Consider the following 26,780-nt stretch of genomic DNA (forward strand, 5'->3'; position numbering starts at 1 on the left):
TACAGCTTGTCTGTTATCAGGTGGTACATTTTTTTTACTGGGAAATGCAAATAGAAAGGATGTCCTGTTCAATGTTGTCCAGTTTCCTGCTACAGCAGGCAGTAACGTCATATTTCTCTCAGAGTAACAATGTCTGGAGAATAAGTCTGTTACTGTTTGCTTGAGGAACTTAAAATATAAACAGAATAAAGTAGTATGGTAGGAAAAAGAGCGAGCTTAGTGGGTGTGACGGAAGCAAAAATTCTTTTCTCAAGATACGAATTACCTTTTGAGTAAAAACTGCTGAACGAATGCGAGAGGCTTTTCTTTCAAACACTAACATCTTTGTAAGCCAAAAAGTATATATGCAAGTCTTTGTTTAAGAAGTGTTTGGTATTTGGTTTGATTTCTGAAAAGAATGGCAGAAACAAAAAGCTGCAAGTGATAGAATTGGGGAAAGAGCAGATAAAGATTAGTTTAATCTTACACCATGAAAAAAGAGGAGAGTTTTCCTCTCAAAAATAATTTGGGCTATTGGGCCATCAAGCTGATGTTTGTAAATGGAATTTTTAAATCAGCTTGGAATATGGGATCAAGATAAGAAATCATTTTTGTTGAAATGGTCACAGTTGAATGGTCGTGGTTGGAGTGAATTTTAGAGCTGAGTTTGTGGAAAAGATTATTTAAAAAAAAAAGTGAAGCCTAGATGTGCAGCAGTAATAATAAAAGTAGGGAAATGAACTTATCAGTAGGAAACGGGAAGTATGTTTTTGGTGTAAAAGTTGTGTGTTAATGACTATGTGTTCCTTTGTATTAACAGGTGATAGGATGGAAAAATTTCGTAGCTTTTAATCTCTGTAGGCAAGAATTCTTCCTGACAGTAATGGTGTAGTGAGGCCCAAAAGATACTCAGTCTTAGAAAACACTATGCAGTTCACCAGAACTGGGAAACAGTGCACGTCAGAGACTTGGACAGGAAAAAAGAGTGTTAATAGAGCTAAATCCTAATTTTTGTGAACACAGGTAATGAAGGAGTTATTTCCATGTCAGGTGGTCCTACGTATGATTGACTTAATGAAATTACAGAAAGGTTTTGGCTCTTCTGCTCCAAATTCTAACAATAACTCATCATCTTGCGTTTGTAACAGTAGTTCTGAACTGTCCTTCTCCACCAACGTAGGTGGAGAGTCATGTTTGGAAACTCAGTATTTTCATTTGTTTTCTTTATAACTTGATTGTGATACAAGAAAAAGGATTATCTGGGTAATGAAGCAGTGGTTGGGGATAATGACTTTAAAATATGAAACAAGCAGATTGTATCCTTTGAACAAGAATACTCACTGAGGCATATGAAAATTTGCTGACTATTTCTAAGCCTTTAGAGGTCTATCCTTCTGGGCCGTGAGTACATCCCAAATCGAAGAACAGAGGTTCTGACAGTTGGTTACTGTGTTGTCCCTGCTGGACCTAATTTGCGTGGTGGCAAACTGACTGGCATTCTTGGAGGAACAGATTGGCATATTGTTTGTCTTCTGCTTAGAGTTTCTTGAAGTTCTCATGTGCGTGTGCATATGAATGTGCAAGCTAGCCAGAATAAAAAAAAACTCTATAAATTAATTTAGTGGCTTCTTATAGAATGTTTCTTGGTTAGTTCCATAACCTAATCTATATTATTCCAAGACCTGGTTTTTAACAATCTGTTGTTGGACTGTTAACCATCCTCTCCATATATAATTATTTGCTGTTTTATATTTTCTTACACAAAGGGAAAAGGCATCAGAAAAAGTAGTTAAGGCACTTGAAGTTGCAGCTTTTTGTTTTCAATTGGGTACTCAGCTACTTTTGAATGTTCAAAGAATAAATTTTTGGTAGTATTTCTCCACTAGGTGGTTGGAACTTTTCCTACAAGTCCCGTTTCATTAATATTTTTGTTGTGGGTTACCTCAGCTGGAAACTGTAGTAAAATTGTCTCTTTGGCAATATTGTTTGTTCTCCAATATGACTTGAACTGATGACTTAATAGTTCTTCCATGGCACTTTCAAATCTGTCATTTTGATTTGTTTGGATAGTAGAGTACTGCTTTGTAGTAATTGTTAACACTCTGCGGGTTTGGACGTAGATTTGCTAAGTTCCATCAACTGACAGCTGCCAATGGTGTCTGTGCAGTGCGTATGATATTTGATGCATGCATCAGATCTGCTGATATTGAACTTGCCACTGCTGCCAAGTTTGATCTTACTCTTTTTAGAAAGCTATGACTTCTATTATGTAAAAGAATAGATCCGGTTTAAAGAATTCAAGACTCAGTTCTCTGTAAGTCCTTAAGAAAGTAATGTCTTTGAAACAATGTAGGTAAAGCAAAGTAGTTGTGGAATTCTTGGTTGAAGGTTTTTTTAATTACTTAGAAATAACTTTCAGCAAGGATAAGCACGAGCTTATGTTGTTTTATTTTTGTAACAGAAATTGGTTAAAACACACGGGAAGCTTTGAATATATGCAAAAGCTTACAAAGTAAATGTTTTGAGTTTTACCTTTTTCTCCTTTTTCAGTGGGATTTATCTTGCTTAATATTTAGCTTCCTAAAATTTGAATCATCCTACAGACCATAGAGGAAGCCTATATAATTGGCCAAGTTACCGATCCAAAGTTAGATCAGGTCAAGCTCATCCCTGCTCTTTAGTTTAAAAAAAAAAAAAAAAAAAAAAGAGAGAGAGAGAGAATTAAAAAGCTAAAGCATTTCAGCAAAGATTTATAGAGCATTATTGTCACTGCCTCATAAGCATACCTATTCCATCTTTAAGAAATAATTTCTAAAATTTGCAGTAAATGTAACAGTTTCAGGCTGTGATGCAAAACTTTTTTTTTAATTCCCCCCCCCTTCCCCCCAACCTCCCTTCCTTCATCTCCAGGATGCAGCATCTCTTGGGTCTCAGAAGGGTGGAATAACAAAACAAGGATGGCTGTACAAAGGCAACATGAATAGTGCAATCAGTGTGACAATGAGAGTAAGTTTGTTAATGTCCTATGTAAAATAAGAAATGAGCACTAGTATTAAAATATCACTCTGTCTCTGAGAAGTCAGTTTGCATGTGTTTTACTTAGAATAAAAATAGCATGGGCTGAAAGAGAGAAGCTTGTATGTAGTTTGTAGTAGCAAAGTCTTTCTTTCTTTTTACTCTACTTAAATCAGAAAAAATGCATTAAAAATCCAGTATGTGAGAGAAGTCGATGTTTTAAATCATTTTCCCAAATGGACCTTGATATGTTATTACAGTCCCTTTTCTACTAATATGAGTTTTTATTTGTATTACCTTCTTATTTAAAAAAACTTAATATGTTTTTAATTTTATTTATCACAATAAATGCCTATTTTATCTATAATATTACAGAGTTTGTTTTAAATACCTTTCAATGGGTCAAAAATATTTTCAACTAATCTTGCTACAGATTTTTCAGTGTAATAAGGTATTTACATTTTTAAAAAAACTTAGTGATTTCAGTTGCATTTGCAATGGTACCTATTAGACTATGTTTAAGTAAATCTTTTTTATATAAGCTACATGTGTTAAGAGCACTTATGAAACAGATTAGTGTCATAACTCTCTCTTTTCCTTTTTTTTTTTTCATAGTCATTTAAGAGAAGATTTTTCCACTTAATCCAGCTTGGTGATGGATCCTATAACCTCAACTTTTACAAAGATGAAAAAATATCAAAAGAACCTAAGGGATCTATATTTCTTGATTCATGTATGGGGGTGGTTCAGGTAATTATAATTCAATTAATTCTATATTTCATAGCAAATGTGATTTTTTTTTTTTTCAAAATTCAGATAATTTTTGTGGGACATAGATAGACATCTGTTATGCACATGAACAACTACACACACTGCATCTTGCAGAGACAGTGAACCAGATTTTAATGGGATGGGGTTTGCAAAAATGAGCAAAAATCGCTAGTTGATGTGTGAGTATTTATGAAATGAATCAAACAAAATTTGAAAGCAAACATACACAAAAACACAACTTAAATCATCACAAAATGACAGTGTGAAATTAAAGTTAAGTTCAGTTACATTTTGTACTTACATGGGCTGTAAATTATTTTGCATAACTTCTTGTGTGGGATTTTTGTTGTGGGAACTGTATTAAATTCAGTTACTTCCAGATGCTTTCATTTGACCTTTCTAATATTACTTTTATGTCCTTTCCTTTATTTTCGAAAGCTAAAGTCTTTTGGCAAAATATTTGTCAGCAGCAAGTGCCAAAGAAAAGAATTATTTTTCATATGATTCTGTTATGTATTTACAGTACAGCATGTAACTGTTTTGTTAGGCACAGCATACCTGAGAAGAAAAATCCTATTTTTAGGGTTTTGTTAACTTTGATAGTAATAGGCAAAGTTTAATAGAAATGCATTTTTAAAATATATTTTGAGTACGAATTTTGTTGGTGAAGGTTTATGCAGAGGGACGCAATAGCTTTATAGGGATTCTTTTTTCCAAATCAGGCGATAATATTTTTGGAGACGTATTATTGGAAACTTTAGGTGAAAAACCTTATACTTTTATTCACACTGCAAGTTGTATGTATAGATTTACACAAGTTGTGTTCCTTTAGGGGTACAATTTTAGCCAATCCACTTTTAGCTAGTGAAACTAGTCCAATTGCTGTTTAAAGAACAAAAAACACATAGTCCCATATTCTTTGTCTTGGGCTTCTTATAATATATCTTTCCTTCCGCTCCTGTGGTACAGCTTCCTCTGCCTTGGCACTCCTCTCTCTGATAACATAAATTCTCCATCTTGTGGGCTGTTTTCTTTCTCAGCCTGTGGCTGTGGTACAGACTGTTGTGGGCAATGCGATATTATATAGTTTGCGTTGACAGAAAACACTGAGATTTTTGGAATTCACAGAGGAAAAAAGATGCACGTTCGATCTACTGGGCATGCACAGATAGGTTTGATGTCAGCGTAGTGAATGTGTGAATCCAGTATATGTATGAGAAGTGCAACGAAGATGATAATGTTTAATAACCAAAATAGGCATCCCCACACAGTTGTCTTTAGCATTTGTCTTTTCTCAGCGTGGAGGGTTTTAGAACAGTTTGTCAAATTTCTTCCTACACTAAAAGGTTTTGATTCTTTGGACTCACTGATGTTAACACATGCTTAAGTGCTTTGTAGACTGATTTTTTTTTTTTTTTTGAGAAAGTGAACATGTAATGTAGTAAAGCTCATCATTAGAAAAAGAAGCAAAAAAGCAAAAACTTGACCTGTAGTAAGATTTTTCTTTTTCTTTGAGCATTTTAACATCACCTTTCTTTTTTTTTTTAAATACTGAAAATCCTTTGTTTCTACATCAGTTCCTCTCTTTCTGTGATGTGCTGTGACATACTTACTGTTCCATCGGTTGAAGAAACCTGAACTATTCTCAACTGCAGTCTTTTTTCCCCCCCCCTTACTGTGTTACTCACTTTTCTACTGCAGGTGAGGTTTTAGGTCCATACAAGGGTTCCTAAGCAAAAAAGCCCTTTGGATTCTTACAAGCTTATGGTTGAGTTATGTTTTTAAAACTACACTGTACTCTACAGTACCAGCAGCCAGTTAACCTTGGCACTGCAGGTTTTCAGAACTGCATCTAGAAATTTGAGACTAATTCTGGATCAAAGTTAGGAGCAAATGCGAGATCACTGAATGTGCACTTCTGTGAAGCAAAGAAGTCATTCAGGTATAGAATAAAGGGTATTGGAGATAGCTATTTACTTTATTTGGAACCTTGGTGAGAGTCAAGGAAATCAAAATTTGAACTATAAAATACTTTGTGTAGTGTTACCATTCGAGATGCATGATTTTATTATTGTCAATTATATTCTCTCTCCCTTCTGGCTAATTTTATTTTATTCACTCTTTACTGTTACTTATTATTGGCATTTGCATTAGCATCTAGAAACTCATTTGGGGAAATGATGCTCTCTGCACAATTGAAATTCCACTTCCATTTAATAGAAGAGCAAAATAATAATAAATAAAAAGTAAGAATCCCAGACACTGTACTTTCCGATGGTCTGACTTGAAATCAATGGAAATGCCTATTTTTTTTTAAGGTGACCGTGCTTATGAACGTGTTTGGATTTTTTTCAAACTAAATTGTATGTTTCAGGCTAAATCTTTTAGGGGAGGGGGTATTAGTTTCTGTTGTATAACATATTCCATTTCTGTTTTTTTAAAGTTCATTTAGTACATAGGCTACTTACTGTTTAAAGGCAGTAGGACAAAACAATCAGGAGGAACATGCTGACTTCACTAATGTACAATAAAGCTAAAGCTGGAATATGCTGTTTGATTAGTCCTTGTGTAAGAGCAGTGCTGAGTATGTGCAACAATATTTTTTCAAAACTGTTAAAAACTTAAAAGACTGAGGAATTCCCAGAATACCTGTGTTATTAACACTGAAGCAAATGGAGGCATTTTTGCATCACAGAAAAATGCAGTCACATAATATATGCAGTGTATGTATTTAAACAAGGTCATATAAATATATAGGTACGTTTACTTTAATTCAGTGATTTGTGAAAATAAATAGGAGTGTGATATGCCCCACCTATGTCAAGATTTAAACTATGGAAGTTTAAAATAAAGCTATTCTTAAGACTTAAACTGTGAAAGTTAAGGGATATTATTCTTAAGATTTATTATTTATTTTAATACTGGTTGTAATTGGCAGGGCTGCCTTATGTGAGGAGGTCATGTGTTCCTTTGTATGCTCTTGAAGAGAAACTTAGCTTTAGTAGAAAACCAGATTATTTGCCAGCAAGTAGTTACTGTGTTCATTGAAACATCTAACAGATTACAAAAACTAAAATATAACTTGGCACTGAATTTAACTTAAAAAAATTGCTATTAAATCTGTAAATATTTAAAATAATATAATTAATGAATTGCTAGATTTTCAATTAAAATCAAGATAATACAGAATTTTCATTTGTTGACATTAGAGACTTGTGAGTCCTTTCTGAGGAACTTGAGTCAGACTAGGTAGCATTTGAAGCCTTGACTTAAAACATAGAAAAGGGATAGCAATAAAGGTTGAAGAACATAGGAGGAATGATCAATTCCCAACTAAATGTATATTTAGAAGATTAGCAAAATTGGGGTATTCAGAATTGTGATTGATTTGCTATAAAAATCCCAAAATGCAAAGGATTCTAACTAAAATACTAGTAAAGTTTCATACTTTTTTTTTTTAATGTTAGAACTCAATTAGCTTCACTTCTAGACAATTTAAAATGAGTATATGAAGACTTGATATGGTAGTTTGTCATATTTGAAAATTGAATTTTGTATTTATTTTTAAATTGTCACAAGCAGAATGGAGGATACTGAAAAATGGCTAGTATCTTCCATGCTTCCAGTCATCACAGCAGAATAAATAACTTCAAAAAGGTCAAAGGTCAGAAAGGAAATAGTGTAATTTTAATACACTTGTTCATTGTATTGAACTGTATATTTTTGTTTAAAGATATGAAAGATATTTGTATTAGACAAATTCAGTTTGTGAGAAGACAGGATGTAAAGTAAAGATGTCATAGAAATATCTTTTATTTTATTGTAGAATAATAAAGTGAGACGCTTTGCATTTGAGCTGAAGATGCAAGACAAGAGTAGTTACCTTTTAGCTGCAGACAGTGAACTGGAAATGGAAGAATGGATAAACACACTGAACAAAATCCTTCAGCTTAACTTTGAGGCTGCAATGCAAGAAAAAAGAAATGGAGAATCTCATGAAGGTAAGTGGAGTTTCCAGTAATGATATTAATATGATGATAGACTTATGTGACAGTAACTATGTACATTCACAAAGAAAGGCTTTATATTGGCTACATTTATTTCTTTTTCTTTGAGAGTGAAAATAATGCATCTTTTCCCTGTTTATTGAATTGATGCGAATTTTGTCATTTGGGCATAACATGGGATCTGCACCAGTTTAATTTGTATTGATTTAATTAAGAAAAAAGAAGTTAACAACTGAGGTCTTCATGGGCATGTGTTCAGTACTGTAAGCTACTTTGTTTTCAAAACGAGTGCCCACGTGGCACTGTTCTGTATTGGCTGCAACTGAGTTAAGACCAAAAGAGTAATGAGAAAGATCAATAATCTGGAAAATGGAACCTACAAGGAGAAATCGGGAGGAGTCAGGTAGTTTAAGGAAAAGGGAATACTGAGAAGACCGTGTTAAAATACGTAAAATGCTACTGGGAAGGGAATAAACTGTTCTGTGTCCACCCTAGATGGAAGAAGAAAATGCGGTTGCAGTGAAGGATTTTTAATTTAGACATAACTCTCTTGACTATGGATATTATTTCTGCACTTCAAGAAAGACCATTTGGGTGTAGAATCTTTTTTGTTAGAGCCATTTAAGAAGAGCTGAGGCAGACATCTATCAGGCATGAGATACAGGTATCGTTGGTAGTCTGATACCCGTTTCCTTCGTTACACACTCTCAAAGGGAAAAATGCACAAGAGGACATCTAGACTATCCTTTCATCACCAGACTAAGTGCATAAGTATACAGAAGAGAAGAAAATGAAAGAGGTTATTGCTTCTTATAAAGAGCATGATACACTGTAAGGTATCATTGGAATTTCACATTAGGTATCACAGTTTTATGTGAAGGTCATCAGAACTGAACATTACGTGTTTGCAACAAAAGCAGATCAGAAATGGAGAAGCCTGCAGCTCTATGAATGACATTTCAGCCAGTAGTCACCAGTTGGCCTTGGAAAATCAAGATGCTTATAGGCAACTGAATGGTTGCTTTGGCAACTCTGGTACCACTGCACAGTAGACTTGGGTACCTGAATGAACAGAGGGAAGGCACTTGGTTTTAAAATCAAGTTACAGAGCCTACTGAACGTGTAATGTAAATTTGTGTGTTGAGTATCTCCTTTCCCTACATGGATATCAAAATTAATATTAATGCTTATAGCTATTTGTGTGGGTAAGATTGCAAATAACTGCTACTTTACCAATTTATGTAACTACAGTAGTTGTTGACATCCTCCAAGAAGTCCGTACATCAAAATGAAATGGTGGAGTAATCCACAGTCTGTTTATGTTAACATTTGTTTCTTTTGAGAGGGTAAGAATTACAAACAAACTAGTCAGGAATAACATTGATAACAGAATTCTCTGAGTTGTTATTTGACTTTTAACATGGTTTTGTAATTGCAGATGATGAACAAAACAAAACGGAAAGCTCATCGTGTAGTTTTGATAGCTGCTATCCTGAAATTGCCAAGGTAATCTATTGCAAATGTGAACTCAGGATATAAAATATTAAACATAAGACTTAGCCACCTAAACTTTCAGTAAAAGTAAGGTATTGTCTTCTGGCTTCTAATCAGTTTATGATACTCTGAAGGCTTAGAAGCTCTTCAGAGAATAGCAGTGGTTATTGAGCTTCTACATTTCCTACTTTTGGAAGCAATCTAGCTTCTGTCTTAAAGATTTGTATGAACAGCTTTACATGCTCTTTTTATTATATCGCATACAGTAACTGCTGAAGTACTCCTATATAAATCTGGTTACATGAAAAGCAAGCCTTAGTTTTACAGTGAGAAATCCAGAGAAGCTTAATAGCAGTGATGATAATGTGAAATCCCATTCCTAATGTGTTCAGGGTACTTTTGTTTGTAACTAGGTGGGGAATTCAGGGATGCTTTCTGTATTAGTATAAATCTTACTTTCTAAATTTGTTCTTATAGAAGCGTGGTAGAATCCTGAGTTGGCTGGGCCTTTGAGATGGAACTCTGTAGACCTTTCCCTTATTATGGGTGTCCAAAGAACATCAGAAAGATTTTGAAACTCAGTCAGGTTTTATTAGAATGTGAACTATATTATTTAACTTGTTACAGAGTGAAAACTACTCGTCAGTAGGTAAGACAGAAAAGAAATAAACGGATTTTGTAACACACTCTTCACCTGCCCTCTTGCATACTTAGTTTCAGTTAGATCAGTGACTTTTGTGTTGAAGCAAGTTCTTTAAAGTTCTGTGTGATCCCAGGAAATTTTTATTTAATGACCTAAGGACTGGAGATCGCTACTTGCTTCCGTTGAAGTTGCAGGATCCCACTCCTTGCTGTGACTTTTTTATTATTTCTTCCAAGTGCCACAGCCTGTAGTCTTCAAACTTCTCTCACTGAACGTGCTCAGAAATACTCTCCCCTTCCTTTCAGATGGTCTGTCTGACCTAGCGACTATTCCTGAAGGAATGCAATTTATAAACTGAGAGTAAGCAGTGGAACAGATACCATCTATCGCAGTAGCTAAAACATCAAGTGATTCAGTCAGAATAGACCAACAGGCTGGTACCCAAACTATTTGACTGACTTAATTCTTTCTGTAACTTTTTTGTAATCAACTTAGAAATGTACATGTATACAAAAAGTTGGTACATGGTACTCTGGCTTCATTTGGAAATGAATTGTGATTGTGGTGTGTACAGTTAGATTTTCTACATTAAACTATGAAAAATTACTTTAGAAATGAATGTAAAATTAGATGTTTCTACTGTATGAAATATTTTACTTTCTTTACAGTTAGAGCTATTAGAATGGAAGGTTAGTTTCCATATGACTTCCTGAGTCAACTTTTATTCAGGGCTGCAGCACCTGCATATAATTGTAGTGTTGCAAATGCTGCTTCCTGTTTCCATGACCTTTTGATAGACATCATCGCAGCTCTTTAGGCTAGATACTTTTTTAGTATGTTGTTTTTCTCAGCTCTTTTAGCACTGACTTTTTTTTTTTTATTATTCCATGGATGCAGCCCATTTAAATTTTGTTTCCCTCAAAATGAGTTTTCAGTTTTCCCATTCTAGTTCATTTTTACTAAATGCTACCTTTCAAAACAATTTGGTGTAATACAGTTTTCTAGCCTTTTTTCTTGAGGAGAAATACAGAGGAAAAAGTCTATGCTTTTGCGTTAGTGCTATTGTGCTTTACATTTTTTTGTTTGTTTGTTTTTGTCCTCTATTCTTTCTTGCGTCATCTTTTCAGTTACTTGCTTTTTCCAGAGTGTAGGAAGACCTATGCACTACTGAGCCTTCTTTTAGATGAGTTTGTAATTGCTCTGTTATTTCTGTTGGTTCTAAGAGGACATATTTTCACAATAGGTGACCTCATATCCTTATATGGAAAGAGCAATTCTTTCGGGGTGGTTTTAGAGCACCTGGCGATAGGAAAAAACTAGCCCTAGTCTTCCTGGGAAAGGTTTAATCCTTATGAGTACGACTCCAAGCTTTATTTTCTGTCACCAGAATTGCTGAATAAGATGGTTTTTGCACTTCAATTCCTGCATGTACACACACATATCTGAATCTCTGTCCTACCTACCTCATGTTTCTTTTATTTGTAACTTAGATACCAAGAGTTGGATGAACCTCCCCCTTTTTTCATGTTAATCTAAACAACATAGGCATCTATTTAAAATAACTATGTGCTGTCACAGAATCACAGAATCGTTTAGGTTGGAAGGGACCTCTGGAGATCATCTAGTCCAACCTCCCTGCTCAAGCAGGGTCACCTAGAGCATATTGTCCAGGATCACATCCAGACGGGTTTTGAATATCTCCAGCTAAAGGAGACTCCACTACCTCTCTGGGCAACCTGTTCCAATGCTCCGTCACCCTCACAGTGAAGAAGTTTTTCCTCACGTTCAGATGGAACTTCCTGTGGTTCAGAACTGTGGAACTTCCTGTCATAACCAGTGTGTCCAGATACCTACTTAACCATAACTATTCTAGTGTTTCTTGAGGTAGGAAAGCATTATCTCTGGCTTACAGATGAGGAAATTAAATTGCAGAGTCATTGCACGCCTTAAGTGAAGTCAATGACTGCATACTTTTCAGTTCTTGACTCTTAACTGACTCTCCTTGGACCTGTCAGTCAAAACTGCATGTTTTTGTCTTGTCTTGTCTTTAGAGCATAAAATAAAAGACCACTCAAGATGCTTTAGTTGAAGCAAACTCCATGACTTGTTGCTATGACTTTAGGTCATCTTCCTCTTCAGTCCTTGCCACTGTCTTTTCCCTTTCCAGAACGTATATGCCAACTTCTTGTCAATTTTAAACTGCTTCACAGTTTAGTCCTGTACTTCTCAATCATACCATGCTTTGAACAAGCAAAATCTATCATGACTCTACTGATGTTGAGAGTCTCGGTCATTTCTTTCACAACAACTCTTGCCTTTTCTCATGTGTGCATTGAAAGTAATAGTCGATGAAATCCACGAAGGCATCTGTATTCCCAGCCCTGCCTCAGAAGTTCACCTTCTGTAATACAGCTAGAAAACTCTCCTTAGCATCTGCTTGATAGATGATATGTTACAATTATGGCTATTTGAATATGCAGGAACCATAAAGACTTCATAGTTTTCTCTATCTTCTTCACCACTGAGACTTGCTTAACTCATTGATCTGCTATGATGCCCCCCTTCTTTCCAAAGATCCTAAGTTCATACTGGTAAGGACTACGACTTTCCTGTTCGTGTAGCACCTTCAGTGCTGTGCAGTGGGTTTTTGTAGAAACTACCCCATTATACATTAAGCATATAAACATTATTCACATGTTTTTCTTGCCACAGAAATGTAACCCAATAGCAAGTGGAAGTGGTGGGTTAATATATAGATCAGTGGAAGGTTAAATGTAGTATCTTCGATTAACAGTAGACAAATTCACTTGTTTTCAACTGACAAATGTTTATTCTTATCATCTACCACTTCTGCTGGTGAGCATTTTGTAAAAGCACTCCATTAAATGTGGTTTTTCTTTTGATTGTTCAAACCGCTATTTTAGGTGGATAAATAGAGCTGGCATGTTTTCTCTTGTGCTTGAGGCATGGTAGGAGTTTCTCCAAACTCCAGCAAGGCAGATGTGGGCAGGAGATCACTTCCAGCTGATGGTCAGTGATGAATATTTTGGGTTGGTAATTTCTTTTAACCAGCACAGGTTGATCTACAAATAGACACCTGTCTGTAATGTAATACTTTGTATCCCTGTTTAGCCAGCTACGCTTTAGGAATGGTAACTCTACTACATCGCTACTTTTGGCTTGGGCATACATCCACTTCTTATGTCCTGTGATTTTAGAATCACAGAACGTTCTTTAAATTATCTCTTTTTATGGAAGAGTAACCTTTGTATACCACCACGTTTCACGTTCTGCTTTTTTTCTACTTTACTACTTTTTTTTACCATTAATAGGTAGGTATCCAGAAATCCCAGGCAGGATCAGTGTACCTCCTAGCTTTACACAGTCACTTTTAAGCTGTGAGGGTTTTGTCTTTGGGGTTGTATATTTTTTTTTCTGTCTACCCACAGGAAAACCACTTCTTTGGCAGTAGAGCTCAAGAAAATTTGCTCTGATTATGTTTCTTAATTTAGCTAACCTCTTGCTTTCTGAGCAGTACTGTGGTCTCAGTATCACTCTGAGCTTTAACCTACATTCATACTTCTTTGTCTGTTACTGTAAACAAATTTTATGAAAGTTATTTCTCATTTAAGTAGGCAAAGTGCTATATGAGGTTACACTGGAATATGCCTTGCATGAGCACTGAAAGTTACGCGTTGCTGATGTGTGTTTTTGTGTTTCGGAGCTCGGAAAAGTTGTTAGAGGAGAGGAGCCTTCTCTGGACATTAATGGAGCAATTTAAACTAAAGAGTTGCAGAGCTCAATGAGGAAGAGAAGAGTACGCAAATTAAGAACATTTACTGCTTTGAACACCACAGAAGAAGGAGCAAAATTGAAAACCACTTCCATTTAGTAGTGTGATATTACGACTTTTTTTCTTCTGTTGTACAGAGTACCAGGGAAGCAGAAATTAAGTTCAAAAGTGAAAGCAGAGTTAAACTTTTTGCCTTGGATCCTGATGCACAGGTTAGACATTTTACAATAAAGTGTATTATATTTTGTTTTTTTGATCCTCGTAGGATGAATAACTTAAATTAACATTTATTTATTTATTTATTTTTATTAAAGAAACTTGACTTTTCTGGTATTGAACCAGAAGTGAAGCCATTTGAAGAGAAATTTGGAAAAAAAATTCTCGTGAAGTGTAATGATTTATCTTTCAATTTGCAAAGCTGCGTTGCTGAAAACGAAGAGGGACCAACAACAAATGTAAATAACTTATCTAATTATTTTCTGTTAATATAGTAATAAGTTTCTTAATATTGGTATTGATACTATACTAAGTGGCAGAAATTCCTTGCTGTGATCAAAAACCTTATATTGCGATTATTTTTTTTCTACTACTTTATATCAAAATGAAAGCCCTAATACTAAGAAAAGTAACTTTGCAACTCACCTTTTTGCAATGTTATAGAAATTAGAATTTGTTTTTAGTCTTTTATACCTTGTCAATAATTACCAATTGATGTCAGTGTATAATTATTTATTAAAAATGATACTCATATTCCTTTCATACCCGTGTCTTTATGGTAAGATAGATGCCAGCAATGACACTTCCCTTTTCTTAAAATGTCTAGGTAGAACCTTTCTTTGTCACGTTATCACTATTTGATATTAAAAATAACCGGAAGATTTCAGCAGATTTCCATGTTGATTTGAACCACATCTCAGTAAGGCACATGATATCCCATACATCTCAGCAAATGGTGAATGGTAGCGGTGATAGCTTACACCGAATTCAAGGCATTCATGAAACAGTGCTGCAATATCCAAAGCAGGTAAGAAGCAGTAACATTTGACTTGGATTTTGAATCCAAGTAGCTTGCTTACATACTTCAAATGACTTTCCATTATGTGAAGTAAAAAGTGTGTGTGTTTTCCTTCACCTCTTGTTTTATTTTTAGGGAATATTCTCGGTCACATGTCCTCATCCTGACATTTTCCTTGTGGCGAGAATAGAAAAAGTATTACAGGGAAGCATTACACATTGTGCTGAACCATATATGAAAAGTTCAGATTCTTCAAAGGTACGTTACCTTTTTTTGTGGTGTTGGAAAAAATGCTGAGGCAAAATAGGTTGATTTGAAATGAATAAATATCAATCAAACATTTGTTTATTTTCTAGGATATTCAGATGTCTTGATGGTTGGCTTTAGTAAAGTCTAGTTATTAGTAGCTAATTATTAATTGAAACTTTATAGGTAGTCTAGCATATTGTTGAAAAACATTTACTTAGCTTTTTATGATCACTTTTTATTTAGCTGTTTAAATCACTGATTTAACAAAACTATATTAAACTTAAGCATTAAATTTGAACTGAAAAATTTTGAACAATGAAATATTAAGCATAGACCAGAAATTAACTTTATGCCTCTCGTAGTTAATGCATCTTATTTGTCATCATGTTGTTGGTGACTCTTGCTTTGTTTGACTTTTTCATGATCATAGTTCAACTGTAACTTTCTGATTGGCACTGTTACTGTTTTTGCTGAGAATCACTGAGATCATTAAAACTCTTATTTTTTCATTATAAAATGCTTTTGTAGATTTGAATGATGTCCAAATCACTTTTAGAAATAAACGACAGAAACATCTCAACTTTACAGGGGTCTTTCATGGCATGCATAACATTTTAATCCGTTTTCCTAAGTGTGTCTAAAAGAAGCTTTGTCAATTGTTGCTACTTGTCTGTAGCGAGTGCTAGTTTTGTTGGTTTACAATAGTACTGAAATAGTTGGACCAGGGTGTTAAGAGAAGTTTTGTAAGTGATGTGAGGTGTGGTTGACATTCTTCCTGTCCTCAGCTAGTGAAATGGAACAAGGAAGGGTTAACTTTAAATCTCTGTGGGACAACACTGCTCTTTCTTACTGATAGAATTCTGGCTAAGGAACATGCAAGAAACTATATTTTTCAGTCAGATCAGGCTACTGATTTGGTTTTCCAGAAGCACTTGAGATTTTTGCCACTGTCATTAGAAATCATTAAAAATCAGCAGCTTTGTGTTTTAGGAGGCTGTTTTTGAGGTGTATACTGATAGTTACTGCGTTGAAAACAAACCTGTATTGAGTGCCTAATTTTTGGTGGTCTTGGTGCACCTCCCAGAGTGTCAGTGCAGTGAAGATTGCAGAATTGCAACTGCAGACAAGAAAAAGGAAAAATGGAAACAATAAATTCTGTAGCTGAGAAATCACTTGTTCTTCCCTTGAACGCTGCTGACTGTTGTGAATTAACGATGATCGTTGCTCAAAGTTTTATGCTTTAAAGTGTTACCTCCCCCATTTTACAGGAAAGGTGATTGAGAAACGGCTCAAGGACACACTAATAGAAACAGCTTTGCATAATGTCAACAGTATAGATCAGGAGTAGGATTCAGGCAGGCTTACTCTATGTCTTTCTGCCTCTAGCAAATAATTTTGCTTGATGTATACACATTCAGCTGCTGGTTTCTGGATCAGAGCACCCTGCTGCTCTGTCAGGAGTTTCTACTTTAGCTCAAGTGGTTCAGGTCTTGGTTGACCAGCTCAGGCTAGCAGGTTTCTGGCAGGTTATACATGTTGAGTCTATGTAATGGAATTGTTTGTTCACTTAGAAGTTAATAAGAACAAAAATTGAAAATTTTAATGAAAACAAACATTGGAAAGTTGTAAAATTCCATAATTAAGACTATGAGATCTTAATACAACTGCTCACCACATTCTGTAGGTACTCGGAATGCAAATATTTATATAATATTTTAGTATTTACTCTGCAGAAATATATTTCAGTACATAGAATGGGCAGTGAATAGGAAAGTGAGTGAGGAGAAAATTATTTTTATCTTTAGTCACAATTCTTAAGTCTTAAACCATTTGAATCCTGCCTCCTACCTTTTGCATGAGTTTTACGTATCATAAAAAGGCTCTTCTTGGTCAGTTTCTTTGAATAAAAACGTTAAGTCTGTCACTAAAAAGCAAAACATTAGATTTCTTAAGCCAACTATTCTGTTAGCATAGTTTTCATATATTATGAAATCAATTTGGTCATCAATATTTATCTGGTGTAAATGGCTATGTTTAGTGGGTTTATAATCAGAGCCAATTGCTTTTGCAATTTATTCTCTTTATCCTATCTCACTTTTTTATATTCTTATGGTGAAGTTATCAGTTGTTGATTAATTACAAATTAAAGAAGGCAGAAATCAGATGAGTTGTTAGTCATCATTTTTCCTTGAGTAGTTAAACCTATGTTATCAGGGTGTAGATGGGTACATGTTTTGTGTACATGAAATGCTGTGAAATTGGCAGACCCTGCTTAACCTAAAATGAATTGTTAAGACATGTTTTCATTCATCTTTCAGTCATATTCTTAGTATTCATATTCTAAAGATGATTTTCTAATTCGTGTGTGTAGATGTGTGGGAGGTTTTCTCGTAAATTTAAAGTGTAAAAAATGTACCTTTTAAAACTTGACTACTTCTTGCATTCCTTGCAGGTTGCACAGAAAGTTTTGAAGAATGCTAAGCAAGCGTGCCAGAGGTTAGGTCAATATAGAATGCCTTTTGCCTGGGCAGCTAGGTAAAGATGGATCTTGTCAATCTGTATTTTCTCCTAACTGTTATTTTAACATGGTCTTCTACATCTTGCTTCTTTTAAAACTTAATGTGCTATTTAGACTATTTCTTATTTTACTTTACATTGACCATAGATTTCTGACAAGCAAGATTTACAGCTCAATTCTGTAGTGAGAGAAAAAATTATAAACATTCATTGTGTTATTCTTCAGATTATTTGAATATTGCCTGCTTTTCTCATTGTCAAGGTCTTTTTTAGTAAGAATGATATGATTCACATCTTATTTGCTAAACTGAGCTATTTGTATGCCAAAACTCACTCATAATGAAAGGAGTATTGACTGTTTAATGTGAAGGATGGTGCAGTATGTTCTCATCCTTGTGTGAACTCATTTGAAAGCAAGATTTTGACTTTCAGGACACTGTTTAAAGATGCCTCAGGAACACTGGACAAAAATGCAAGATTTTCTCCTCTCTTCAGACAAGACAGTAATAAACTTTCAAATGAAGACATGCTGAAGTTGTTAGCAGATTTCAGGAAGTAAGTTTAATTTCTTCACTTTAAAAATTCATCTTTTTTTTTTTTGTATAATCTTCAACTGCAACATCTAATCTTTTGATGTATGTATTCATATATTTTCACTTGGACACGTACGTTCAAGGTTCTCATACACGCTACAGATCTTTCCTTACGGTGTTCCGTTACGGGGAGCTACAAGCATGACCGAACACCATGTAAAAGATGTGCAGTAAGCGTCATGTTCTGAATTAGCTCCATGTTAGCAGTTATGCATGCGCTGTTCTGGTTTTTGAAGGAAGGAAGTATGGGCATAAATAATTTATTCATGCTAACTCTCACAGAGAGGTATTCAAGTATTTCTGTCAGTGTCCAGTCCAGCTTCCTTGATGGTGCATGTGGCTCAGGAAGGCTAAAGAACAGGACTTCAGTCATCCTTTTGTATAAAGTATTCCTAAAGACTGCATCATTTTGTGTGCGAGGCTTAATAATCTCCTACTGACAGATGCCCATATTAAATAAACTGCAGTATTTTAGGTTTTAATTCCCTTTCTTGTAAATAACATAAGACATATTAGACCAGTCTTTCCCCTTCCTAAAACACTTCCGCTTCTGATATGTAACAGTTACTGGAGTTCTGTTAATTTTAACAGTTGCTCATCGCAAATCTCACAAGGCTTTATGTGTAGCTTTTTTATTTTATTCTTGCTTACCAAGTTTGATAAGGAGGTAAGGCTTTTAATAGGTCTTTTAATTCTGTTCCAGCACGCTACTTAAAGATTCACTGAGGTTCACGTAACATTGAGATTGCTATGTATTGATATTTCTTGCCATAAACAGTATTATTGAATCTGAAACTAATATAGTAAATTAGCTTGCCTTATTAATTTATAAGTTAAGGAAATGCTTTTGGTTATTTCAGCATCCAGTTTGTGGAATTGCCTACAATATTTCACAGTGATTTTAATGAGAAAGTGATTGTAATGTCTAAGGCTAAACTGCTGGAGTTAGAATCCAGACTCCAACCGTAAGTCAGTTGTTTGGTTCACAGCACAGGGAGAGTATTTTTGGAAAATTTGCAGCTGTGCCATGTGCAATAATTAAGGAAGAAAAGATGCTGTTGACTTATTTACTAAGAAAGGTTTCTACACTGGTGTTTTAACATGGAAGATACTCCTACTTTAAGTCATATTTCTGAATCAGCTACAGGAAAACTGCCTAAGAAATTTCATAGTTGACTGGTTAGTAGTAGATATTTTCAAGATAGGTTACTGCTTTAGAAAAAGGAAGAAGGAAAAAGGTTACCCTGTGTGGAAGGCATGTTTTATTAAATTACTGATTTCTCTCTCGCTTCCACCATTTCCCCCAAATTTGCCCTGTTACAGGCCTCTGAGATGTAAAAATCTTAATTATAGCTCCTCTCCGTGCTGCAAAAGGTTTTGAATTACTGCAAAGCAACCAAAACTTATCTTTAATGAAGTTTTTCACTTTGATTTAAAGAAAAACATCATGCATTTCCTTAACTTCTTTCACACTTGTGAATAAAGCCTTAGGTTATTCTATTTCTTGTTGGAATTAAAAGAAAAGAAAACTCTGAATCTTGCAAAAAAAGCCAGACCAGATCAGTTTTCCTCCCCCAAACCACCTTTCCTCTCATAATCCTATTTCAGGATATTAGTGTTGCTTCTGTTTCCTATTATCTTTTTTCTCTGGCAGTTTGCATTTAGCCTGACTTTCGGATTTTTTTTTGCTTCCTATAGACCTGAAAAGATGGCCAAGCTTCCTGTTATTTTAGGAAATCTGGATGTTACAATTGATAACGTGTCACCAGATTTTCCAAGTAAGTATAAACAAACAGTGTTAAGTAGACATACAAGCTTTTTCTCTTCAGTTTTTTATTGGTTTTTAATATATTTTCAGATTATGTTAACTCATCGTACATTCCCATGAAACAATTTGAAAACAGTGCCAAGACACTAATAACGTTTGAAATAGAGGAATTTGTTCCCTGTATACCAAAACATACTCAGCCTTTCACCATCTACAACAATCATCTTTATGTTTATCCAAAGCACCTGAAATATGACAGTCAGAAGTCATTTGCAAAGGTGAGTATGGGAAAACAGTACGTTCTTCTCTTCTGCAGTTTGGATAAGATTGATTTGCATATTCTATTTCTGTGATAATCATTCTAATTAAGTGTGTGGAATTTTGTTTCTAAAAACCGCTTTAGGCTAGAAATATTGCAGTATGCATTGAGTTCAAGGATTCTGACGAAGAGGATTCTCTGCCTCTAAAGGTTAGTCTTTGATTTTGGTGACTGGTTAGAGAAAATAGTTGACAATTTGCTAAGTAGCATGGTAATATTTGATTAATTTATCTGGTTTGGGATAGCAACTTTCTGTTATTCCTTTGCATTTGGTGTAGGAGTAGCTTTTAAATGACTTGCTTGTTCTTAAAGTAAAAGGTTACTAAAGAACCCTCAGAGTGATTTTTTTCTTTATATGAACAAAAATTGCAAGAATAAACTTCTTGCAAACAAAGGTGGCTTATGCCTGCTGCATAGGAAAAATTGTTAAGAAATTAAAACAATAAAGCTTTAGACCAACTGTAGAGCTCTGTATTTATTCCTGACCTACCACAATGAAATGGAAGTAAAGGTACCTGAAAGAAAAGAAGTAGAAAAATGCATAGGAATCCTCCGAGGAAACCACAATGTCCGCTCTACTGCACAGCAAAAAGCAGACTACTGCTGATGTAATCTTCTGCCTGTGCAAAGGAACTAGGTTTTGTTTCTAGTGTGGTTCGTACTTCAAGTTTTTGTTTTGGGGTTTTGTTTCGGGATGTTTGGGGTTTTTTAGGGGGCAGGGGTTGCTTTTAGCATGCTGGGAATTAAAAGCAAGACCTCGCAGTTCTAGTAATATTTAGAGTATGAGGGCAACACAGACACAGATAGCTTCTAGACACCTCTCTGAAGTCCCTTTATTTACTTTCAGTAGGCCGTTTTTCTCAAAGGAGCTGTCGGTTCTTCAACCAAACTGTGGATATGCCAGTTCTGCATCTTATCTACATCTCTAAAATTAGTTATTTTGCTTTTTAATGATACACTTACGTAAATTCCACAGTTGACAGGAGATGAACAGATTACTCACAATTTTAGCTTTTAGTCACTGTTTATATCCGTGTTAAATCTGTGATGTTTTTGAAAGCCAGTGTGTCTTTGATCTACAAAAATTGCACTACAAAAAATTCATTCTTATTTAAGCATGTAACGCAAGTTAAAATATTTTAAGTTCTAGGTGAAACAGATTCTAAGCTGAAAGTAAATAAGGTTCATAGTCTTTTGTTTTTCTTTTTTCCTTTTATTAGTGCATCTATGGTAGGCCAGGTGGACCAGTATTTACTAGAAGTGCATTTGCTGCTGTTTTACATCACCACCAAAATCCAGAGTTTTATGATGAGGTAAGCTACCTTTGTGAGATCCATTTTTTTGTGCTAAATATTTTGAATATTTGAATATTTGAATATTGAAAAATACCACAAAAGGTTTGAAGACTGTAAAGTTATTGATGATAATTTGACTGGTCAGACCCTTTTTTCCACTGTAAGTACGTTTTTGTAAACTCTGTATTACAGTTATTCTTATATTTTGCTTCAAGTGACATAGAAACTAGATGTTGCTTAAGTCAATCTGTGCAACCATATGCCGCTGTTCTAACTGAAGACAAAGACTCTGATTCTTTGCCTTTCAGATTAAAATAGAATTGCCAACTCAGTTACATGAAAAACATCATTTGTTGTTCACCTTCTACCACGTTAGCTGTGATAATTCAAGCAAAGGGAGTACAAAGAAGAAAGATGTTGTTGAAACGCAAGGTTTGTCTCCTAATGCTTTGCTTGCAGGAACTGTTGGGGAGGTTTTATAAAGTATGATCCTGTCGAACTGATCTGTAAAATGCTTTCAAATTACGTTATGCTAAGTATTTCTTTTAATTTAATATTTTTCAATCTTAAATTGCTTTTTAATGTCTGACAAATATATGTTTTGTTAACCTTGCAGAGACAATTTATTTGCCTTTTTAAGTATTTGTAATTGTGTATGTTCAAATTGTTTGGCCCTTACAGTAGCGCTTTCTGGTTTATGAATTGTATATCAGAAATGTACAGGAAGACTTTCATTTGGGTTTATATTAAGAGTCATAATATACTTAAAATGACTTTCTTCTCATGTTTCATAGTTGGCTTTTCTTGGCTTCCGCTAATAAAGGATGGAAGAGTGGTGACAAATGAGCAACACATCCCAGTGTCAGCTAATCTTCCATCAGGCTATCTTAGTTATCAAGAAGTAGGGGTTGGAAAGGTATGTTATATAAAATTGCTCTAATCTTTCAAAAAAAAAAAAAAAAGATATGGAGAGGAGGGACAGTTGTGATTCCCCAGTTCTAACAAAAATTCTAAGTCAGTTTTCTAGTGGAAAAATTTTCTTACGTGGTTGAATTGGAATGCTTTGTGGAAGTTACGAAACCGATTTAGAGGAAACAAACAAACAAACCCAAATACACATTGGAGACAAAACTTATGACTAAATTCTAACCTTTACAAGAGTTTGAATCAACTGTCCTAATACAGCTTTTCATTTAAGTTATTAAGTGTTAAGTAGTTATTTCTTCTATTACATACCTGATGTATTAAGGAAGTGTTTTCGTTTCAATTTTTCTAAAAATAACTAACTAAATGTTATAAGCAATTTTTAAAATATATTCAGCTATTTTCAGTTTAAGAAGACATGCAAATAATCTGAAGGCCTTTACTGAACTTTTTTTTTTTTTTTAGCATTTCATGCTGTCTTCTTTCAGTAAGCCCTGAAAAAGTCTTATTCTTGCATCGAGATTTTTGTCGTCTTTATACTGTATCTGGAGCTAGTAACATTATGACTGTATTTTTCAAAGCAGAAGGTTTGCAAAATTATATTAATAAAACCAAGGAGGATAGAAAAGATAAAATGTGATAGGGGATTTGACTAAGAGGATGAAATGAGGAGAGAAAATTGACTCGTTTTGGAGAAGGAGGCCCAAAATCAACAGCTGGAGTTGCTGCTCTGTTTCTGCGCCACCGCCCCTTTTTTAAAAAAAACCTCTGATGTAAGCTTTTCATCCATCGTCTCCTTCACACCTTTAATCTTCTCATATTGTAACTATACTTATTTTTTTTATGACTCTTACCATGGCTTTCATCTCTGCTCATTCCTGTGGTTAAGAGGGTAGGACCAAGCTGATTAGTTCTATAGAACTACTAGTTCTGTTACTGGCCGTTTTTAAGCTTCGTAAATGCTTTTAGTAGTGCTGGACCTTTTATTCATTGCACACGTTTCCTCAACCTGTTAAGAAAACAAAGCATAAAAGCATTGTTTCTGGTACTATAAACAAAGCACTGTTTTATTCATATATTTGGATACATTATTTTGCTTTTTGTGTGTGTGTGTGCAGCATTCTGGTCCTGAAATTAAATGGGTAGACGGAGGCAAACAGCTGTTAAAAATATCCACTCATCTAGTGTCAACTGTGTATACTCAGGTAAGTTACAAAACAAATGAAATTAGGAATAAAAAATTTTAGGAATAATGTATGTTTAGAACATGTATATACAATTCTCAAACTCCCACTCATTATGCTGCTGTCTTACTTTCTTGGGCACTGTGCATGGTATCCATCCTTCGCATCAAAAAAGGTAGCAGATCTGACATAAAAGCTATTCAAAACGTGAGCCTTTTGTCATCAACCATTCTAATTTGAGCCTTCCTTCCTGTTAGGTGAGAGATCATAGTTTTCTGAAAACTGTTTAATGGCATGTCTACAAAACACTGAGTCCTGTTGTAGTTGCTCATAGTACACATCACGTGATCAGTGGGGATAACCAATGTTTGTATCGTTATTTTCTGCGTGTCAGTTGGTGTGAAAGAATATAGGTAATCTTTGTATAATCAGTTTTCAGAATCACTGGAAATTTTTCATATGGGTAGAAGAGATCAATGTTACTTGTAAACTAAGTTATTCTTCAGAGTGGCACACTTCAGTTATTTTTGAAAATTGAATATATGCACACATATGCATTTTCTCCTGTATTGTATGCATTCAGTTTTGGATTATGAGTAGAAATGTCAGAGACTGCTTAATTTGTGATTCTTTTTGTCTTTGATAGGATCAGCACTTGCATAATTTTTTTCAATACTGTCAGAAAACAGAGTCCGGAGCTCGTGCACTGGGAACTGATCTTGTAAAATATCTTAAGGTATAAAATGGCAGTGAATAACAGATTTTATTGTTTGTTTATACTTTTTTAAAACATAGGACCTTGAGCTATTGTCTAGGTCTCATTTTTGGATTATACACTATAGCAAGAACAAAAAGATGGTCCCTGCCCTGAATAATTTGTGATGGAAATAATAAGACGAAAGCAAAACAGTACGAGGAGATAACGAGACACTATCGGTCAACCGTATGGGTGATGATTTCAGTACTCTAGTGGCCAAGTGCATCACGCTAACAAATCAGACTGCACATGGTAATGGTGAGGAATGATTGCTGTTGACTGGTAATGCATTGCTTGTTGAAGTATTGAAGTATGAATAATATAGATTTCACATAGGTCATCATTGTCATGTCTGCAGTTCTCCCTCAAGACTGGAGTGTGTGGTTTGCATAGTAATGTCATCTTAGGCAGGTAGGCCAGATTTTTAATATGGGAGCCAAGGTTCAGTCACCTTAAAATCCATATAAGGTATTACAAGTAACTCCTGATTTTCTTAGGTACAACAGAGTTTATTGATGTAATTCAGTACCATCAATTCATAAAAACAGACTGTCTACTCAGGACATTCAAGTAAGAATTAAATACTGAATGAGGCATACTTTTGAACTGGACGTGCTTCCTGGTCTTTGTTATGTCACAACCAAAATTCTAAGTCATCTTCCATTCCCCAAGAGTTCTGTGATCCTCTTTAGTACAAAAAAGGATGCTGCACATTGGCAGCCAGAAGTCAGAATAATTCTATTTGGAAATAGTGAGCTTTTTTGTTTGGTTGGTTGTGGTTTTTTTATTTTTGATTTTGCTGGGTTTTTGGTTGATTTTTTTTTTTTTTTTTACTGACAGTCTTGTGTCTCATTCTTCTATTTGTCCTTATCATTCTGAAATCTTCCAGTCCCCAAAAGGTGCTGGTAAAGTGTATAACAGCAGTACAACCCCTTAGAAAGGGTTTTGGCCATGGTAGCTTCACGTCAAAAGGGTAAGGCAAAGAGCAAATAACACTGTAGCTGAATTTCATCATCCCCCATGATTGCTTAGAATGAGTCACTGGAGATTCCTTTTGCTTAGGTTTCTGTTGCTGATATTCCTGTTTTGATATGAAATGACATTTCTCTGTGTTTCCCACTTCAAAGATCTGTTTTGAGTTCCTTGATGTTTTTAGATGTGGAGCCATCCTTATCTCTGCTGCTTTCTGCTGCAGTAATTGCACCAAATAGTTCCCAAATATATGACATTAGCACTAAGCCTGGTAGTGTTTGGGCCTTAAAAGCATACTCCGCGGTATCAATAGGCTCCTGCTGAAGCTGGAGCTTTTGTGCAGAATTCCGCCCTGATATCACACTGGTGAATCCTCTGGCATTATGATACTTCTTAAAACATTGAGTCTTTCTTACTGTGTGTATGTGGTTCCTGTCCTGAAGGAATCTCTCCGTTCGAGACAGAAGAGGAAAAGACCCACTGGTTCAGAGTGTTTCATCTTGAGGCCAGATGGAATATGGCATCCTTCCCCTGTAATATTTCTGGGAGATTGCAGTCTTGTCTTGCAGATCCTATCTGAGATTCCTATTTGAAAGAAGGAACCTCTTTACCTGTCCGTTTCTACTGTTTGTACTTTTCTGATGAGGGGTTTAACAGTCAGTACTCCATTTCTTCCTGTGTTCCATCAAAATAGCAACAAAGGAGTCACCCAGCTTTTTATAAATCTAGGCATGCAGAGCATTTTTTCTCACTGGTGTAGCTTTACCTTCTTGTCCTCTGCTCATGCTTTTGGAATGAGTTAGGAGACTGAGGCTTCATCACTGAACTTAGCCTCTCCTTTTTCTCTCCATATAAGAGAGTCAGTATGCGCCAAGTATCTGTCATCACGAATTAGGGGTCTTGGAGTGTGACCTGTTACTTCAAGCACTTTATAACTTTCAGCGTCATTTCCATCCTTTTTTTTTAAAGGATGATAGCCTTCCTGTTACTTTATGGGCCAGAGAAAATGGTACATGTTCTGGTATCAAGAAGAGAAGGATTGTTTCGCATGTTGGACCTGAGGAAGCTGAATGCCTTTTATTAATCAGTTTGAGCACAAAACCAGAATTTACGTTGGCTGGGGCTGAAATGTAAAGCAGTTGGTCTGGCAATGTGAAACAGTCATGTGTTAAATAAAAGGAATCACTGCTACTAAAATCTGTGCATCCGTGACAAGTCTGAATCTCTGCTATTAAAAATCCTTCCAGGTTGCACACTAGGGAGAATCTCTTTATCGAGATCTTAGTAGCAGTGGCTGTTCATATTGTGAGGAATGGGACAGCCCTGGACTTTATGTGGACAGTTGGCTAATTCTTACTTCAGGAGCTGGAATTGTAAGCAACCCTCAGTCAGTTTGGGAATCAGAGTGCTTTGAGAAATCCCACTGTTTCTTATGTTTCCGAGCTGTATTTTATTTTACACTGATTCAATCATAGATTTTCTTCC

The 26,780-nt window shown here is 35.2% G+C and overlaps 1 protein-coding gene across 11 annotated transcripts in view; it reads left to right on the forward strand.

Annotated features, from left to right (window-relative positions):
* DOCK9 (dedicator of cytokinesis 9) overlaps positions 1-26,780 on the forward strand; it is a 136,463-nt gene that overhangs the window by 54,125 nt on the left and 55,558 nt on the right. For all 11 annotated transcript variants that reach the window (XM_068928500.1, XM_068928520.1, XM_068928527.1 and 8 more), the window contains exons 6-23: positions 2,890-2,985; positions 3,610-3,744; positions 7,592-7,766; positions 9,211-9,278; positions 13,840-13,914; positions 14,017-14,157; positions 14,526-14,726; positions 14,853-14,975; positions 17,419-17,501; positions 17,916-18,038; positions 19,775-19,854; positions 19,935-20,122; positions 20,248-20,313; positions 21,384-21,476; positions 21,767-21,890; positions 22,253-22,374; positions 23,501-23,587; positions 24,213-24,302. In XM_068928500.1, coding sequence (XP_068784601.1) covers positions 2,890-2,985; positions 3,610-3,744; positions 7,592-7,766; positions 9,211-9,278; positions 13,840-13,914; positions 14,017-14,157; positions 14,526-14,726; positions 14,853-14,975; positions 17,419-17,501; positions 17,916-18,038; positions 19,775-19,854; positions 19,935-20,122; positions 20,248-20,313; positions 21,384-21,476; positions 21,767-21,890; positions 22,253-22,374; positions 23,501-23,587; positions 24,213-24,302 — 2,070 coding nt within the window. The remainder of the gene's footprint in view (positions 1-2,889; positions 2,986-3,609; positions 3,745-7,591; positions 7,767-9,210; positions 9,279-13,839; positions 13,915-14,016; positions 14,158-14,525; positions 14,727-14,852; positions 14,976-17,418; positions 17,502-17,915; positions 18,039-19,774; positions 19,855-19,934; positions 20,123-20,247; positions 20,314-21,383; positions 21,477-21,766; positions 21,891-22,252; positions 22,375-23,500; positions 23,588-24,212; positions 24,303-26,780) is intronic.

The sequence above is a fragment of the Struthio camelus genome, chromosome 1 (genome assembly GCF_040807025.1).
Source record: "Struthio camelus isolate bStrCam1 chromosome 1, bStrCam1.hap1, whole genome shotgun sequence".
Lineage (NCBI taxonomy): Eukaryota > Metazoa > Chordata > Aves > Struthioniformes > Struthionidae > Struthio > Struthio camelus.